The sequence below is a fragment of the Aquarana catesbeiana genome, linkage group LG08, assembly GCF_042186555.1.
Source record: "Aquarana catesbeiana isolate 2022-GZ linkage group LG08, ASM4218655v1, whole genome shotgun sequence".
In the NCBI taxonomy this organism is placed as follows: Eukaryota; Metazoa; Chordata; class Amphibia; order Anura; family Ranidae; genus Aquarana; species Aquarana catesbeiana.
The window spans coordinates 306,238,018-306,256,826 of record NC_133331.1 but is presented as its reverse complement, the minus strand read 5'-3'; the positions used below and the strand labels follow the sequence as shown (position 1 = coordinate 306,256,826).

The 18,809-nt window shown below is 45.1% G+C and overlaps 1 protein-coding gene across 1 annotated transcript in view; it reads left to right on the top strand.

Moving 5' to 3' along the window:
- Positions 1-38: 38 nt before the first annotated feature.
- LOC141106901 (uncharacterized) overlaps positions 39-18,809 on the top strand; it is a 35,495-nt gene continuing 16,724 nt past the window's right edge. The window contains 8 exon segments of the mRNA XM_073597830.1: positions 39-574; positions 685-855; positions 10,426-10,545; positions 11,039-11,209; positions 11,296-11,419; positions 11,536-11,630; positions 11,732-11,867; positions 13,338-14,922. Of these exon segments, the coding sequence (XP_073453931.1) occupies positions 497-574; positions 685-855; positions 10,426-10,545; positions 11,039-11,209; positions 11,296-11,419; positions 11,536-11,630; positions 11,732-11,867; positions 13,338-14,922 (2,480 nt within the window). The 5' untranslated portion in view covers positions 39-496.

Below are 18,809 nucleotides of genomic sequence, written 5' to 3'. Positions count from 1 at the left end.
ATATGAGGAAAAGGCAGGAAGTGATGTCCCATATAAAAAGGAAGTTCCGCGTCAGAAGTGAGTCAGGAAGTAGAGAGGAGACATTGCTGGAACTGGCTGCAGAGGAGGTAATAAGATATTATTTTATATTTACACCCAGTAACCCCCCGTCATGTTCCGTCCTCATCCTCCGTAGTCACCGTGATGTCTTTTATCTCCAACATTCACTACTACAGACATATCACATCCTGTGTTTATAATATGCGCCCCAAAACATTCTAAATATAGGACCATTTATCCAACTGTCCATCCAGAGCCTCTGGTTTATAGACCAGATACATCCTATATATTGAACCATTTATCCAACTGTCCATCCAGAGCCTCTGGTTTATAGACAAGATACATCCTAAATATAGAACTATTTATCCAACTGTCCATCCAGAGCCTCTCCAGAAAATTCTCAGCTTTTTATATCTCTAGAAAGGAGTGTCCTGTATAGGTCACATGACCACTTGGAATGGACGAGGGCCCACTTCACATGACCGAGAGGATTATAGACCTCAACCTGGAGATCATCTACTTGCTGACCGGAGAGGTGAGGAGGATTCTGGGAGGTCACATGACATCACTCTTATCCTATCTGATTGGAGAGGTAAGGCGGATTCTGGGAAGTCTGTAGTGATATTTTTTCTTTCTGTCGCTCAGGATTATAAGGTAGTGAGAAAGGTATCTGGTGACCCATTAACACCCAACAACTGCCTTCACAGAACATCACCCATCACAGTTCCTCCCCCTCACTGCCTGGCAACAGAGGTAACCAGTGCCAAGAAGATTCTAGAAGTCACCAAGAATATGATGGAGCTGCTGACAGGAGAGGTGAGCGGTGCCGGGAATTCTGGGACATTATCCAGTAACAGACAAGGGATGTGTCTGGATGGTGACTGTATCATTGTGTGTGTCAGGTTCCTATAAGGTGTCAGGATGTCACTGTCTATTTCTCCATGGAGGAGTGGGAGTATTTAGAAGGACACAAGGAACTCTACAAGGACGTCATGATGGACAATCATCAGAAACTCAGTGATCTTATAACTGGAAAGAACATATTTCACTTAAAAAAAAATATATTTAACCTCGTTTGGGAGAATATTGAGCCGCTGATTGGTCAGGTGAGAAATGCTGGGATGTAGCCCCACTTTTTTCTTTGAGGACCAGAGAAGTGGGAGGATTCTTTGATTTTCATATTTATTATGTTATCACACAGGATTGTATAATAGAGAAAAAGACATCTGTAGAGCAGACCATAACGAGGAGAGATCACTGTTTGCCACCGAACTTGAGCAACAGCCTGATCCCTATTACTGAACCTTCTACTTTGATGCCTGAGATACAAAATGAGCAAAAAATTTTAGACCTCACCAACAAGATGATGGAGCTGCTGACAGGAGAGGTGAGCGGTGCCGGGAATTCTGGGACATTATCCAGTAACAGACAAGGGATGTGTCTGGATGGTGACTGTATCATTGTGTGTGTCAGGTTCCTATAAGGTGTCAGGATGTCACTGTCTATTTCTCCATGGAGGAGTGGGAGTATTTAGAAGGACACAAGGATCTCTACAAGGACCTCATGATGGAGAATCAGATCCTCACATCACCGGGTAAGAGGAGACTTTATTGTAAAGAAAGCGATACGGAGGAGTAAATACTGTACACCATATAAAAGGTCCATTCCAATTCCTTAATATAATGTCATATTCCCAACAAATGAGGAGGAGATACTGTACACCATATGAAAGGTCCATCTCCATTCCTCAATATAACGTCATGTTCCCAACAAATGAGGAGGAGATACTGTACACCATATGAAAGGTCCATCTCCATTCCTCAATATAATGTCATGTTCCCAACAAATGAGGAGTAGATACTGTACACCATATGAAAGGTCCATCTCCATTCCTCAATATAACGTCATGTTCCCAACAAATGAGGTGGAGATACTGTACACCATATGAAAAGTCCATCTCTATTCCTCAGTATAATGACATGTTCCCAACGAATGAGGTGGAGATACTGCACATCATATGAAAGGTCCATCTCCATTCCTCAATATAATGTCATGTTCCCAACAAATGAGGTGAAGATACTGTACATCGAATTAAAGATCCACCTCTGTTACCTACACAATAGTTGGAGGAAGGTCCATTTCCCTTCTCTCAGCACCATGTAATCATTGTACAAACGCTATTACCCGGTGTAATTTGGGTGTATTGTATTGGTGATCTGGTTTGGACTCGTAGTTTGGTGGTATAATTGCTCCCAAATCCATGCCAGGGTTCTGTGAAACTGTTGATTGTTGTACCATCAAGTATGACTCCTGATTGTAAGACATAAAACCTACTTATCACTTTTTCTATTTAATTTCGGACAGATGAACACTGTCCACAAAACTGGAATACCTCTGAGGGGCAATATTTGTTATCTCCAGATTATAATGTAGAAGATGATGTCATCACACAACATTCTCCAGAAGTAAATCCCATCACTCATAATAGACATCACAGACCTCACCAATTGGGGAGATCAATGGATCCCTCTAAGCCTGAGGGACCTTCTCATAAATCACATTCTGTTACTCCAGATGTACATCTAAAATCTCAGAGTGCGGGCAAATCAACATATCCATGTAATTCTAAAGAATGTTCTTTAAGCCATAAAGGAGTTCAAACAGGAAGGCCTTTATTTAATGAAAAGAAAGGTCTTCTTATGCACCGTAGAAGTCACAAGAGTGAGCAGCCTCATTCATGTTCAGAGTGTGGGAAATGTTTCACACAGAAAGGATGCCTCCTTATACACCAGAGAATTCACACAGGTGTGAGTCCTTTTTCATGCTCGGTGTGTGGGAAATGTTTCACTATTCAAAGAAGTCTCCTAAGACACCAGAGAAGTCACACAGGTGAGCGTCCTTATTCATGCACAGAGTGCGGGAAATGTTTTACTGATAAAGTAAACCTTCTTCTACACCAGAGAATTCACACTGGTGAGCGTCCTTTTTCATGTTCAGAGTGCGGGAAATGTTTTAGTCAAAGAGGAAACCTCCTTCAACACCAGAGAATTCACACGGGTGTACGTCCTTTTTCATGTTCAGAGTGTGGGAAATCTTTCACTACAAAAGGAGGACTTCTTCAGCATCACAGAAGTCACACAGGTGAGCGTCCTTATTCATGTTCAGAGTGCGGGAAATGGTTCACTGCGAACCGAAACCTTCTTAGACACCAGAAAAGTCACACAAGTGAGTGTCCTTATTCCTGTCCAGAATGCGGGAAATGTTTCACTCGGAAAGCCGGCCTTCAAAAACACCAGAAAAGTCACACGGGTGCGCATCCTCATTCGCGCTCTGAGTGTGGGAAATGTTTCACTGACAAAGGAAACCTTGTTCAACACCAGGGAAGTCACAGGGGGAGCGTCCTTTTTCATGCTCAGAGTGTGGGAAATGTTTTACTACAATAGGAGAGCTAGTGCAACACCAGAAAATTCACAAACGCGTCCTTATTCGTGCTTAGAGTGCGGGAAATGTTTCATTGTGAAAGGAAACCTTCTTAGACATCAGGGAAGTCACACGGGTGAGTGTCCCTATTCATGTCCGAAGTGCAGGAAATGTTTCACTCAGAAAGTAAACCTTCTAAAACACCAGGAAAGCCACACGGTTGAGCGACCCTTCTCATGTTCAGAGTGCGAGAAATCTTTCATTACCAAAGGGGAGCTTCTTCAACATTAAAGAATTCACATGGGTGTGCGTCCTTATTCATGTTCAGTGTGTTGGAAAGGTTTCACTGCGAAAGGAAGCCTCCATAAACTCCAGAGAACTCACTCGGGTGAGCGTCCTTATCAATGCTCAATGTGCGGGAAATGTTTTACTGCAAAAGCAAGCCTTCTTCAACACCAGAGAAAGTCACACGGTTGAGCGTCCTTTTTTCATGGTCATTGGGCAGTAAACATTTTTCCATGTAGAAAAGACAACTTGTTCAACAGAAGAGAATTCAGAATTAGGACAGTTTTGGCCAGAATGTGGTAAATGACTACATTCAGCTGCTGATCCTCTTGATAAAAGTATGGAGGTATATCACGGGTGAAAGAAATGTTTGAAAACAAAATTTATAAATGGGTAGAGCCTGGCCAAAGGCTAGTTATCAGTGGGGTCCGTTTGGTTGAGTCCATTTTGAAGGCTCCAATGATTAGATCTGCTTCTACCGTTCCTGTGGCCAAAGGCTAGTTATCTGTGGGGTCCGTTTGGTTGAGTCCATTTTGAAGGCTCCAATGATTAGATCTGCTTCTACCGTTCCTGTGGCCAAAGGCTAGTTATCAGTGGGGTCCGTTGGGTTGAATCCATTTTGAAGGCTCCAATGATCAGATCTGCTTCTACAGTTCCTGTGGCCAAAGGCTAGTTATCAGTGGGGTCCATTGGGTTGAGTCCATTTTGAAAGCTCCAATGATTAGATCTTCTTCTACAGTTTCTGTGGCCAAAGGCTAATTATCAGTGGGGTCCGTTGGGTTGAGTCCATTTTGAAGGCTCCAATGATCAGATCTGCTTCTACAGTTCCTGTTGCCAAAGGCTAATTATCAGTGGGGTCTGTTGGGTTGAGTCCATTTTGAAGGCTCCAATGATCAGATCTGCTTGTACAGTTCCTGGCTCTCCCCCGACATTCCTCATTTTGAATTCTCTACAATAATTAAATAAAGATCTGGCAAGGAGAGTATGAGTCCCTCGTAATGGGCTCAGTAGGTACGTTGACCCCGGGAACTCAAGAAATATGAGAGTCGCAGGACATTATTGTAATCCCATTAGTGTCAGATTCCTCGGGGAGGTAAGTGGTTGGGCATATTACTGAATACTGGGCAATTATGGGAATACATAGTAAGCTATAAGTAAGAGTTGCCTATTAGCTGCTACATTTCATTTGGGTTTTTCTTTTTTTTAAACCGAAGTAGCTGTTTTTTTATTGGTCCAGCCAATGTATAACTTTGATATAATTTTTGCTTTAATTCTATGAGATTTCATTTAGTTTTTTTTTCATTTAGTTTTATTATTTATTCTAAGTTTCTAAAATAAACAAGAAATCTCAAAACTTTAATATTTATAGTACTGCTTTTTATTTGCAATAGACCATATGTATTAAAGGATTGGTGAATGGAATGTTCTCAGTTCATAGAAAAGTCATCCCATTGGTATTAGTGAGACGGAGAGTCCAGAAGGTCCAGAGAGTCTAGAAGGTCCAGTTCCAGGGATCCATAAGGTCCAGTTCCAGAGAGTCCAGAAGGTCTATTTCAGGGAGTCCAGAAGGTCTATTTCAGGGAGTCCAGATGGTCTACTTCCAGAGAGTCCAGAAGGTCTACTTCCAGGGAGCCCAGAAGGTCTAGTTCCAGGGAGTCCAGAAGGTCTAGTTCCAGAGAGTGCCGAAGGTCTGGTTCCATGAAGTCTTGAAGGTCTAGTTCCAGAGAGTCCTGAAGGTCTAGTTCCAGAGAGTCCTGAAGGTCTAGTTCCAGAGAGTCCAGAAGGCCCAGTTTCAGGGAGTCCAGAAAGCCCAGTTTCAGGGAGTCCAGAAGGCCCAGTTTCAGGGAGTCCAGATGGCCCAGTTTCAGGGAGTTCAGAAGGTCCAGTTCCAGAGAGTCCAGAAGGTCCAGTTCCAGAGAGTCCAGAAGGTCCAGTTCCAGAGTGCCCAAAAGGTCCAATTCCAGAGAGTCCAAAAGGTCCAGTTTCAGGGGTTCCAGAAGGTTTAGTTCCAGAGCACCCAGAAGGTCCAGTTTCAGGGAGTCCAGAAGGTCTAGTTCTAGAGTCATACCCTCTGCACTCCTCTCCTGTACATACTGCCCACTGTCATACCCTCCTTTCTCCTCTCTTGTACATACTGCTCACTGTCATACCTTCCACACTCCTCTCCTGTGCACACTGCCCACTGTCATACCCTCCACGCTCCTCTCCTGTACATACCCTCCACAATCCTCTCCTGTACATAATGCCCACTATCATACCCTCCACACTACTCTCCTATACATGCTGTCCACTAATTCATGAATATTACATCACAATGTATTTTTTTTATTTTCTGATTTTTTTGGTTTTTACCTCGGGTGGTTTATAGACAATAAAATTGAAGAACGCACCAAGAAGTTTTTAGAAACTACAAGAACTGCAGATTTTATATTCTCCACAAGGAGGCGATGCTACGTATTGTCAGTGGAGCGCAGAGAAAGGAAGTGATACCAGGCAGAGGCAGGAAGTGGTTTTAAACAAACAGGAAGTGATGTCAGGTACAGACAGGAAGTTCCGGGTTAGAGGTGAGTCGGGAGGAAGTAGAAAGGAGACATTGCTGGAACTGGCAGCAGAGGAGGTAATAAGATCTTATTTTATATTTACACCCAGTAACCCCCCGTCCGTCCTCTTCCTCCATAGTCACTGTGATGTCTTTTATCTCCAGAAGAAGCTGCTATACATGCACATATATCTATCCATATATATATAGATATATATATATATATCTATATATATATAGATATATATATATATATATATATATATATATATATATCTATATATATATATATAGATATATATATATATATATATATATATATATCTATATATATATCTAGGCTTATCTACCTAGAGATGGTAAAACGTGATGTGTGACTGCTCTTGTGAGAGCCCACAGGTCGAACAAACCAAACAAACAGAGAATCTGAGGTTCGGATGGTGGCACTTATGCCTCGTGCATCCCATTGTCATTCAGAGTAGAGACTTTCTGCATAAAGTCTACAATAGAGGCAGAAACTTCCTCTCTAGTTTTAGAGGAGTGGGGAGTACCAGTGGAGATAACTCCAAGGTGTGGAGCCTGGGGTCTCCACATTAGGGGCAGAGTTCAGTTTCTTCAGTCTCCAAACCTCAGGGTCTCCCGTTATCTCCTCTGGTACTCCCCATTCCTCTAAAACTAGACCTCAGTCTCCACACCTCAGAATCTCCCATTATCTCCCCTGGTACTCCCCATTCCTCTAAAACTAAACCTCAGTCTCCACACCTCAGGGTCTTCCGTTATCTCCTCTGGTACTACCCATACATCCTAAACTAGACCTCAGAATCTCCCATTATCTCCCCTGGTACTCCCCATTCATCCTAAACTAGACCTCAGTCTCCACACCTCAGGGTCTCCCGTTATCTCCTCTGGTACTCCCCATTCCTCTAAAACTAGACCTCAGAATCTCCCATTATCTCCCCTGGTACTCCCCATTCATCCTAAACTAGACCTCAGTCTCCACACCTCAGGGTCTCCCGTTATCTCCTCTGGTACTCCCCATTCCTCTAAAACTAGACCTCAGTCTTCACACCTCAGAATTTCCCATTATCTCCCCTGGTACTCCCTATTCCTCTAAAACTAGACCTCAGTCTTCACACCTCAGAATCTCCCATTATCTCCCCTGGTACTCCCCATTCCTCTAAAACTAAACCTCAGTCTCCACACCTCAGGGTCTTCCGTTATCTCCTCTGGTACTACCCATTCATCCTAAACTAGACCTCAGTCTCCATGCCTCAAAGTCTCCCATTATCTCCCCTGGTACTCCCCATTCATCCTAAACTAGACCTCAGTCTCCACACCTCAGGGTCTCCCGTTATCTCCTCTGGTACTCCCCATTCCTCTAAAACTAGACCTCAGAATCTCCCATTATCTCCCCTGGTACTCCCCATTCATCCTAAACTAGACCTCAGTCTCCACACCTCAGGGTCTCCCGTTATCTCCTCTGGTACTCCCCATTCCTCTAAAACTAAACCTCAGTCTCCACAACTCAGGGTCTCCCGTTATCTCCTCTGGTACTCCCCATTCCTCTAAAACTAGACCTCAGTCTTCACACCTCAGAATTTCCCATTATCTCCCCTAGTACTCCCCATTCCTCTAAAACTAGACCTCAGTCTTCACACCTCAGAATCTCCCATTATCTCCCCTGGTACTCCCCATTCCTCTTAAACCAAACGTCAGTCTCCACACCTCAGAATCTCCCGTTATCTCCTCTAGCACCACCCATTCCTCCTAAACTAGACCTCAGTCTCCACAACTCAGAATCTCCTGTTGTCTCCTCTGGTACTCCTCATTCCTCTAAAACTAAACCTCAGTCTCCACGCCTCAAAGTCTCCCATTATTTCCCCTGGTACTCCCCATTCCTCTTAAACTAGAGGTCAGTCTCCACACCTCAGAATCTCCCATTATCTCCTCTAGCACCACCCATTCCTCCTAAACTAGACCTCAGTCTCCACAACTCAGAATCGCCTGTTATCTCCTCTAACACCACCCATTCCTCTTAAAGTGGTTGTAAACCACGGATGTGGTAAAAGAAGAAAAAAAAAAAGAAAGAAAACCACCTGCAAGGCAATGGCATGATGTGCTAGTATGCCTCCTACAGAATCTCCCATTATCTCCTCTGGTACTCCCCATTCCTCTAAAACTAAACCTCAGTCTCCACACCTCAGAATGTCCCATTATCTCCTCTGGTACTCCCCATTCGTCCTAAAATAGACCTCAGTCTCCACACCTCAGAATCTCCCATTATCTCTTCTGGTACTTCCCATTCCTCTAAAACTAAACCTCAGTCTCCACACCTCAGAATCTCCCATTATCTCCTCTGGTACTCCCCATTCATCCTAAGCTAGACCTCAGTCTCCACACCTCAGAATCTCCCATTATCTCCTCTGGTACTCCCCATTCATCCTAAGCTAGACCTCAGTCTCCACACCTCAGAATCTCCCATTATCTCCCCTGGTACTCTCTATTCCTCCTAAACTAGACCTCAGTCTTCACACCTCAGAATCTCCTGTTATCTCCTCTGGTACTCCCCATTCCTCTTAAAGCGGTTGTAAACCACGGATTTTGTAAAAAAAAAAAAAAAAAGGGAAAAAACACTTGCAAGGCAATGGCATGGCAATGGTTTAAAGGGATGAGGTGGCAACCCTAGCCCCAGGGGCTGCATCAAAATTTCTCCAGACTGTTGAAAGTGGCGAACGCTAGGCCATGGTGGCGACAAACTATTTAAAAGTGTCCCATTCCCTTGCAACACACTGCTCGTAGCCTAAGGTATTCTTGCCACCCACCCCTCTGTGCCCAAAGCAGGGGCCCAGGGGGTAGCTTAAGTGTAAGAAGGGTAAAGGTGGAACCCCACAGGGTAAGAAGAAAAGCCCTGGAATCATCACACCAGTGTACTGGCTCCTTCCCGGGGATGAACCCACCAGGTGGGGACTTCCTGCTTTGCCCTAATTGGGAGGGCATACCCTCTCCTCCTTGAAGTGGGTATTCAGTGAATGGAACACCAGAGATTAGGTTTGCCACTGCCCTGAATCTGTAGGGCACTCTGCAGCACTGCTGTACCGAGGTTGTGTGCCAAACGTTAAGTCCAGTGCCAAAGGCAATGTTACATACTCACCCCATGCCATGTCATGGTCCAGATAGGGTTCCTGAAACACTCCAAAGGGTTGACCAATCTGGAATCTGAAATCCTATTGCCACAGTGGCATCAGTGCAGCAAAGTCTTCAATCTTAAAGAAATATCAGAATTACAAGCCAGAACCTCTTCTCAATAGACAAAGGTCATCCATCGCTTAAAGCAGAAGTACAGCCAAAGCTCATTTGGCTGTACTTTTCCTGTGGATCACAGAAGTGCAGTTCGTTCTGCACTTCTGTGACCCGTTTTCAGCTGACAGCAGGCTGAAGTCACAGAGCTGGTCCAAGCTCTGGCAAGATCACAACCATATGGTCGGGATCTGCCCACATGCCTGGACCGGCGTGCCGCTGAGAGCCTGAGTCGGCTATTCCCACCCCCTCCACAGCCCGGCGTTCTAGTGAGCAGGGGGGGGGGGCAGAGAGCCGATGTCTGACAGTCACCAGCTGTATGCTCACAGAGCTGTGAGAACTGAGCAATCAGTGGTGTTTGATCGCCCGGTTCTCAGTGTTAGAGTCGGCGGGAGACAGATGCAGCATCAGAGCAATGCTGCATCCAGCTAGGTAAGTATGATTCTGCAAAAAAAACCCGATTCCCATACTTCTCTTTTAAGCACACTTGCTAAAAACTGAGGATTGCTGGGAGTGGGGGAGATATATGAGCTGTCCCAACAACTTTGTTTGCCAGTGTCCTCACCTGAAAGTGGTGGCACATAACCTATGGTCAAGACTTAAAGGAGCCTGTGTCCTATGCTGTTTAAATAAGAATAAAGGAAAAAGTTTGTCTGTGGTTGCTTATTAAATAGAATTTCTCGGTTGCTTCCAGTTGCATCCTTACGCAAGGCCTGTAATATAGTATAGGAAGCAGTGAGAAAATATGGAGGAAAATGCATGTTAGAAATATGCAGGAACTCTGTGCAGACGTTATTCATCCCCAGTACAGTCCAGATAATTCTCAGTTTATTATCCATCCACAGAGAGGAGAGTCCTGTACAGATCCCATGACCACATCTACAACGATGGGCAAGGACCAAAGTCACATGACTGAGAAGATAATAGACCTTACTATGGAGATCATCTACCTGCTGACCGGAGAGGTGAGGAGGTTTCTGGGAGGTCACATGACATCACTCTTATCTCTATTAATAAAACACAGACCTGACCGGAGAGGTGAGGAGGATTCTGGGAGGTCACATGACATCACTCTTATCTCTATTAATAAAACACAGACCTGACCGGAGAGGTGAGGAGGTTTCTGGGAGGTCACATGACATCACTCTTATCTCTATTAATAAAACACAGACCTGACCGGAGAGGTGAGGAGGATTCTGGGAGGTCACATGACATCACTCTTATCTCTATTAATAAAACACAGACCTGACCGGAGAGGTGAGGAGGATTCTGGGGGGTCACATGACATCACTCTTATCTCTATTAATAAAACACAGACCTGACCGGAGAGGTGAGGAGGATTCTGGGAGGTCACATGACATCACTCTTATCTCTATTAATAAAACACAGACCTGACCGGAGAGGTGAGGAGGATTCCAAGAAGTCTGTGGTGATAATTGCTTCTCTCTCTTTACACAGGATTATAAAGTAGTGAAGAAAACATCTGGTGAACCTTTAACACCCAACAGCTTTCTTCATGAAACATCACCCATCACAGCGCCTCCACTTCACTGCCTGACAACAGAGGTAACCAGTGCCAAGAAGATTCTAGAAGTGACCAAGAAGATCACTGATCTGCTGACAGGAGAGGTGAGCGGTGTCGGGAATTCTGGGACATTATCCAGTAACAGACAAGGGATGTGTCTGGATGGTGACTGTATCATTGTGTGTGTCAGGTTCCTATAAGGTGTCAGGATGTCACTGTCTATTTCTCCATGGAGGAGTGGGAGTATTTAGAAGGACACAAGGATCTCTACAAGGACGTCATGATGGACAATCAGCCGCCCCTCACATCACCGGGTAAGAGGAGACTTTATTGTAAAGGAGAGAGCAGTACGGAGGCTCCACCTAGATCCCCCATCATCTGATAAACACATAGAAACAATGTATTCAGTCAGTGTGTGTGTTTCCTACAGATGGATCCAGTAATGGGAACCCACCAGAGAGATGTCCCCGTCCTCTGTATTCCCGGGATTCCACACAGGATCACACCATCTCTCACCATCATCAGGTAGGTAAAATTAAGCTTGTAGACCTAAAAAATGATTCCAAGCTCTGACAGGACAATCTTTTTCCTTTTAACAAGTATATTCTGTTATCTCTGGGGTTTAGGGTGAAGAACTGAAAGACATCAAAATTGAGGCTAAAGAAGAAGAGAGGTTGGTGAGTGGAGATCAGCAGTCTATGGAGGAGGGGGAGATGATTATGAAAAGTAACCCAGAGGAATCTTCTCTAAATATGGACACAAGTAAGTAATAAACAATGAGGGTGTTTAAATAACATGTAACAGCCTATAATGTAGAGTCCGTTTACATTTATATTTTAATGTTATTACATGGGTCGAAAAATGATATATGATATATGATAATCTTTCTCTTGATCCAGAGGAAGGCAGAAAACGTACAGTATATAAAGCTTGGCCAAATTTAGTCCAACAAAGTTAAATAGTTCCTTCCTAATCCCAATAGAAAAAAGGCAATTCAGTAACATTCTTCGTTTTCACTACTTTCACAGCAACAGATACATTGTGTAATAGATTTGACCGCTATTCCTCTGATTAGGCAAAGTCTGTGCTGCCCTTGTTCAACATAGAGAACTTCACATCCTTTAGTGGGTGAAAGTCTGAAAAACCTGAACTGCTAAGAAGAAAAACTTTATGATTGTATTTGCCCTACTGCCCAATGTATTCAACAAATGAACAGTATATGTTATATATACACCATATGAAAGGTCCATCTCCATTCCTCAATATGTCATGTTCCCACCAAATGAGGAGGAGATACTGTACACCATATGAAAGGCCCATCTCCATTCCTCAATATAACGTCATGTTCCCAACAAATGAGGAGGAGATACTGTACACCATATGAAAGGTCCATCTCCATTCCTCAATATAATGTCATGTTCCCAATAAATGAGGAGCTGCTGTACACCATATGAAAGGTCCATCTCCATTCCTCAATATAACGTCATGTTCCCACCAAATGAGGAGGAGCTACTGTACACCATATGAAAGGTCCATCTCCATTCCTCAATATAACGTCATGTTCCCAACAAATGAGGAGGAGATACTATACTGTACACCATATGAAAGATCCATCTCCATTCCTCAATATACTGTCATGTTCCCAAAAAACGAGGAGGAGATACTGTACACCATATGAAAGGTCCATCTCCATTCCTCAATATGATGTCATGTTCCCAACAAACGAGGAGGAGATACTGTACACCATATGAAAGGTCCATCTCCATTCCTCAATATGATGTCATGTTCCCAACAAATGAGGAGGAGATACTGTACACCATATAAAAGGTCCATCTCCATTCCTCAATATAACGTCATGTTCCCAACAAATGAGGAGGAGATACTGTACACCATATGAAAGGTCCATCTCCATTCCTCAATATAATGTCATGTTCCCAACAAATGAGGAGGAGATACTGTACACCATATGAAAGGTCCATCTCCATTCCTCAATATAATGTCATGTTTCCAACAAACGAGGTGGAGATACTGTACAACATATGAAAGGTCCATCTCCATTCCTCAATATAATGTCATGTTCCCAACCAGTGAGGAGGAGTTTGGTGTTACAAATGTTCCTGATTCCATGCCAGAGATCTGAAACTGTTGAATGCTGTACCAACATATATTCCTCCTTAATGGAAAGGCAGGGAGAACACTGATAACATTTTGTTTTAATTTGCTTTCCAACAGATGGACACTATGCTGGGAACAGGAATACCTCTGAGGGACCTTTTATTTTATCTCCAGAAGTCGATGGCTTCATAAAATATTCTCCAGAAGTAAATCCCAATATTGATAATATACATCACAGACCTTACAGTTTAGATAAATCCAGGAATCCCTCAAATCCTGAGGAATCTTCTGATAAATCACATAATGTTACTTCAGAAATACATCTAAAACCTCAGAGAAAGGAGAGGTCAACAGGTCCATCTAATCCGAAGGAACCTTCTTTGAGCCATGATGGAAATCACACAGAAGAGCAATCGCTGTCATGTTCGGTGTGTGGGAAATCATTCACTGAAAACAAAGCACTTCGCATACACCGGAAAAGTCACACGAGCGAGCGTCCTTTCTCGTGTTCAGAGTGCGGAAAATGTTTCACCTTGAGGGGAAACCTTGTCATACACCAGAGGAGTCACACGGGTGAGCGTCCTTTCTCATGTTCAGAGTGCGGGAAGTGCTTTAGTCAAAAAGGAAACCTTGTTAAACACCAGAGAATTCACACCGGTGTGCGCCCTTTTCAGTGTGTAGAGTGTGGGAACTCTTTTACTATGAAGGCCGATCTTCTTAACCACCAAAAAAGCCACACGGGCGAGCGTCCTTATTCATGCCCAGTGTGCGGGAAGTGTTTCATTCTGAAAAAGACACTTCTCACACACCAGAGAAGTCACACGGGCGAGCGTCCTTATGCGTGCTCAGAGTGTGGGAAACGTTTCATCCACAAAGGAGGACTCATCAAACACCAGAGAAGTCACACGGGCGAGCGTCCTTTTTCATGTTCAGCGTGTGGGAAATGTTTCACCGATAAAGTAAAACTTCATCTGCACCAGAGAAGCCACACGGGCGAACGTCCTTATTCCTGTTCCGAGTGCGGGAAGTGTTTTAGCCAAAAAGGAAACCTCATTAAACACCAGAGAATTCACACAGGTGAGCGTCCTTTTTCATGTTTAGAGTGCGGGCATTCCTTCACTATGAAGGCCGACCTTCTCAACCACCAGAGAAGTCACACCGGTGAGCGTCCTTATTCATGCTCAGTGTGCGGCAAATGCTTCATCCTGAAAAAGACACTCCTTCAGCACCACAGAAGTCACACGGGCGAGCGTCCTTATTCGTGTTCGGAGTGCGGGAAAAGTTTCATTCACAAAGGAGGCCTTGTTCAACACCAGAAAGGGCACACTGGGGAGCGTCCTTATTCATGTTCGGAGTGCGGGAAATGTTTCATTCACAAAGGAGCCCTTGTCAAACACCAGAAAATTCATACAGGTGAGCGGCCTTTCTCGTGTTCAGAGTGCGGAAAATGTTTCTCTGAAAAGGGCAAACTTTTAACACACCATAGGAGTCACACGGGTGAGCGTCCTTTTTCATGTTCAGAGTGCGGGAAATGCTTCACTGAGAGAAGACAGCTTGTTCAACACCAGGGAACTCACAATTAGGACAGTTTTTCAGGCTCAGAGTGCGGTAATTGTTTTAAAGATGAAGGAACTAAGATGTCAGAGAACTCTCAGCTTTGGAAGCTGTTGATAACTGGAATTAGTGAGTCCATAGAAGAAATGTATGAAAACAATATATTTATTAGGGGGGTACATGTTCGGCTCGGTTCACACCTATGCGTTTTATAATGCATTTTGCGGAAACGCACTACAGTCCATTCAACATGGTTTCCCATGGGACACGTTCACATCTATGCGTTTTTCAGCCGGACACCGCGCCCTTAACAACCGATGAGTCAGCAGCTGTCAGTGGGCTTTCCCGCTGACAGCTGAATGTAAAAACAAGCATTGTCGGCAATAAAAAAAATTGTCAAGAAAGGACGTGGGGTTCCCCCCGTCCATCCATACCATGCCCCCACCCCAAAGTCCCTTGTCCACATGAGCATCTTCATCCTGTGAAACGTTGCTTCCAGATACCGATAAGCCCCCACAACCACTGGCCAGGGTTGTTGGGAAGAGGCCCTTGTCCCCATCAACACTGGGAACAAGGTGCTTTGGGGTTGGGAGGGCACCCCCCCCCCAAGCTGAGGGCATGTGGCCTGGTATGGTTCAGGAGGAAGGGGGGCGCTCGCTCCTCCCCTCCCTTTCCTGACCTGACAAGCTGCAGGCTCAGATAAGAGTCTGGGTTGTTGGGAAGAGGCCCTTGTCTCCATCAGCATGGGGAAAAGGTGCTTTGGCAAAAAAAACGGCGTGGGGTCCCCCCCATCCATGCCAGGCCTTCAGGTCTGGTATGGATGTTAAAGGGGAACCTCACACCAAGATTTAAAAAAAATGGCGTGGAGCCCCCCCAAATCCACACCAGACCCTTATCCGAGCATGCAGCCCAGCAGGACAGGAAAGGGAGGAGATGAACAAGCGCCCCTCCCCCACTGAACCATACCAGGCCACAAGACCTCAACATGGGGGAAGGGGCTAAGGTGCTTTGGCCAAAAAATGGCCTGGGGTCTCCCCCCCATCCATATCTGGCCCTTCAGGTCTGGTGTGGATTTTAAAGGGGGACCTCACACCAAGATTTTAAAAAAAAGGCGTGCAGTCCCCCCCCCCAAAATCCACACCAGACCCTTACCTGAGCATGCAGCCCAGCAGGTCAGGAAAGGGAGGGGACGAACAAGCGCCACCCCCCACTGAACCATACCAGGCCACAAGACCTCAACATGGGGGAAGGGGCTCTGCACCCCCACCCCAAAGCACCTTGTCCCCAAGGGCCTCTTCCCCCTGTTAAAGGAGGCTTCCAGATACCGATAAGCCACCCACAACCACTGGCTGGGGTTGTTGGGAAGAGGCCCTTGTCCCCATCAACACTGGAAACAAGGTGCTTTTGGGGTTGGGAGGGCAGAGCCCACCCCCAAGCACCCCCCCAAGCTAAGGGCATGTGGCCTGGTATGGTTCAGGAGGAAGGGGGGCGCTTGCTCGTCCCCTCCCTTTCCTGACCTGACGAGCTGCATGCTCAGATAAGAGTCTGGGTTGTTGGGAAGAAGCCTTGTCCCTATCAACATGGGGAAAAGGTGATTTGGCAAAAAAACGGCGTGGGGTCCCCCCCTTCAGGCCTGGTATGGATTTTAAAGGGGAACCTCACACCAAGATTTTTAAAAAAATGGCGTGGAGCCCCCCCCCCAAAAATCCATACCAGACCCTTATTTGAGCATGCAGCCCATGGTCAGCATGGTCAGGAAAGGGAGGGGACGAACAAGCGCCCCCCCTACTAAACCATACCAGGCCACAAGACCTCAACTTGAGAGAAGGGGCTCTGCACCCCCACCCCAAAGCACCTTGTCCCCAAGGGCCTCTTCCCCCTGTTAAAGGGGGCTTCCAGATACTGATAAGCCCCCCACAACCACTGGCCAGGGTTGTTGGGAAGAAGCCCTTGTCCCCATCAACATGGGGAAAAGGTGCTTTGGCAAAAAAAAAAAGGCGTGGGGTCCCCCCCCATCCATACCAGGCCCTTCAGGTCTGGTATGGATTTTAAAGGGGAACCTCACACCAAGATTTTAAAAAATGGCGTGGAGCCCCCCCCAAAATCCACACCAGACCCTTATCTGAGCATGCAGCCCAGCAGGTCAGGACAAGGAGGGGATGAACAAGCCCCCCCCCACTGAACCATACCAGGCCACATGCCCTCAACATGGGGGAGGGGGCTCTGCACCCCTACCCCAAAGCACCTTGTCCCCAAGGCCTCTTCCTCTTGGTAAAGGGGGCTTCCAGATACCAATAAGCCCCCCACAACCACTGGCCGGGGTTGTGGGGAAGAGGCCCTTGTCCCCATCAACACTGGGGTCAAGGTGCTTTGGGGTTGGGAGGCATGTGGCCTGGTATGATTCCGGAGGAAGGGGGGCGCTCGCTCTTCCCCTCCAAGCTGCATGCTCAGATAATCTGATCTGGTATGGATTTTGGGGGGGGGTGGGGGGGCATGCAATTTTTTTTTTTTAATTGTGGTGGGGTGTTCCCCTCAAAAGGGTCTGGTATGGATCGGGGGGGGACCCCACGCCCTTTTCTTGCTGATTTTTTTTATTGCCGTCGATGCTTGGTTTTACATTTAGCGGTCAGCAGAGAAGCCTGCTGACAGCTGATGAATCATCGGTTGTTAAGGACATGGCGGGCAGCCTGCTCCTTAACAACCAGCTATACAGGGTTTGTTAAAGAGGGGAAAAAACACATGTATAAAAACGCACTGCAAAATGCATTGCAGAATGCATCAATTGCAAACTGCAGATGTGAACCGAGCCTTAAAGTGGTTAATGACAAAATTAACATTTCAGTGTGTCCTGCTGGCTGGTGACATCTGTTTTCTACAGTTTCTGGCACTCGCACCCCTCTCATTGGAGCGTTCCTGTTTGTTTATTTTGCATTCTTCACAATATTAAATAAAAATCATCAGGGGAAGTAGGTGCCCCTCGTAACGCGCTTAGTAGGTATGTAGACCAAGATATGTAAGCATACCAGGGAATGACTGTAACCCAATTAGCTTTAGATTCGCTGAACGGGGAAGGTAGATAGGCATATCAGTAGTCTGTTTAAAAAAGGTAAATTTTCAGGGTGTGATGTGATATCTAAAGGTCTGCATGGATTACATTATAATAATATAGTCCTCTAAACAAACAGTGCTGAGTTGGTCACACACTCACACAGATAGCACCCAGAATCCAATATATGGCCACGCCTAGAAATACATAGACATCTGTTTCTATAGGTTGCTATTGGCTGCTGCACGTTATTGTTCTTTGTTTGGCTTTTCATCGGTTCAATGTATTAACTTTGATATATTTATTTTGACTTTAGTTATACAAGATTTGACGTACGTAGATCCTAACTTCATTTAATTGTGTTAATTATTTGTTCTGATTTTCCAAAATAAATTTAAAAAAATCTTCATACTTTACAATATTCTGAGTCTAAGTCTTGTTTTTAAACAAATGACCATAATTCTTAGATGTTTGGTGATCAGAATGTGCTCAGTTCACAGAGGGTCATCCATTGGTGTTTTAATACTGAGACAGAGAGTTTTTAACTCAACCTGGGGATACTACAAAAACCACATAGAATATTTCTATTGCTGCCATCTTGTTTCTCCTCCTCATGGTCAGTGTCCAGTTCCACACGTGTGTCAGCTGATATTCAAAGGATTCATGGAGCCACTGCAACTTCTACATGGAATATTCCCTTGGCTGCCATCTTGGTTCTCCTCCTCATGGTCTATGGTAGGTTTCATAATTTCAGTCATTATCTTCATCAGTGATATGGGAGTCATCATGCTCAGCTCATAGGGAGGCAACCATTGATGTTGTATTTGAGAGATGGAGAGTCCAGAAGGTCCAGTTCCACATGTGTGTGTCAGGTGATAGTCTAAGGATTCATGGAGCCACTAGAAATTCTACATGGAAAATTCCCATGGCTGCCATCTTGGTTCTCCTCTTAATGGTCAGTGATAGGCTGCATAATTTCAGTCATTATC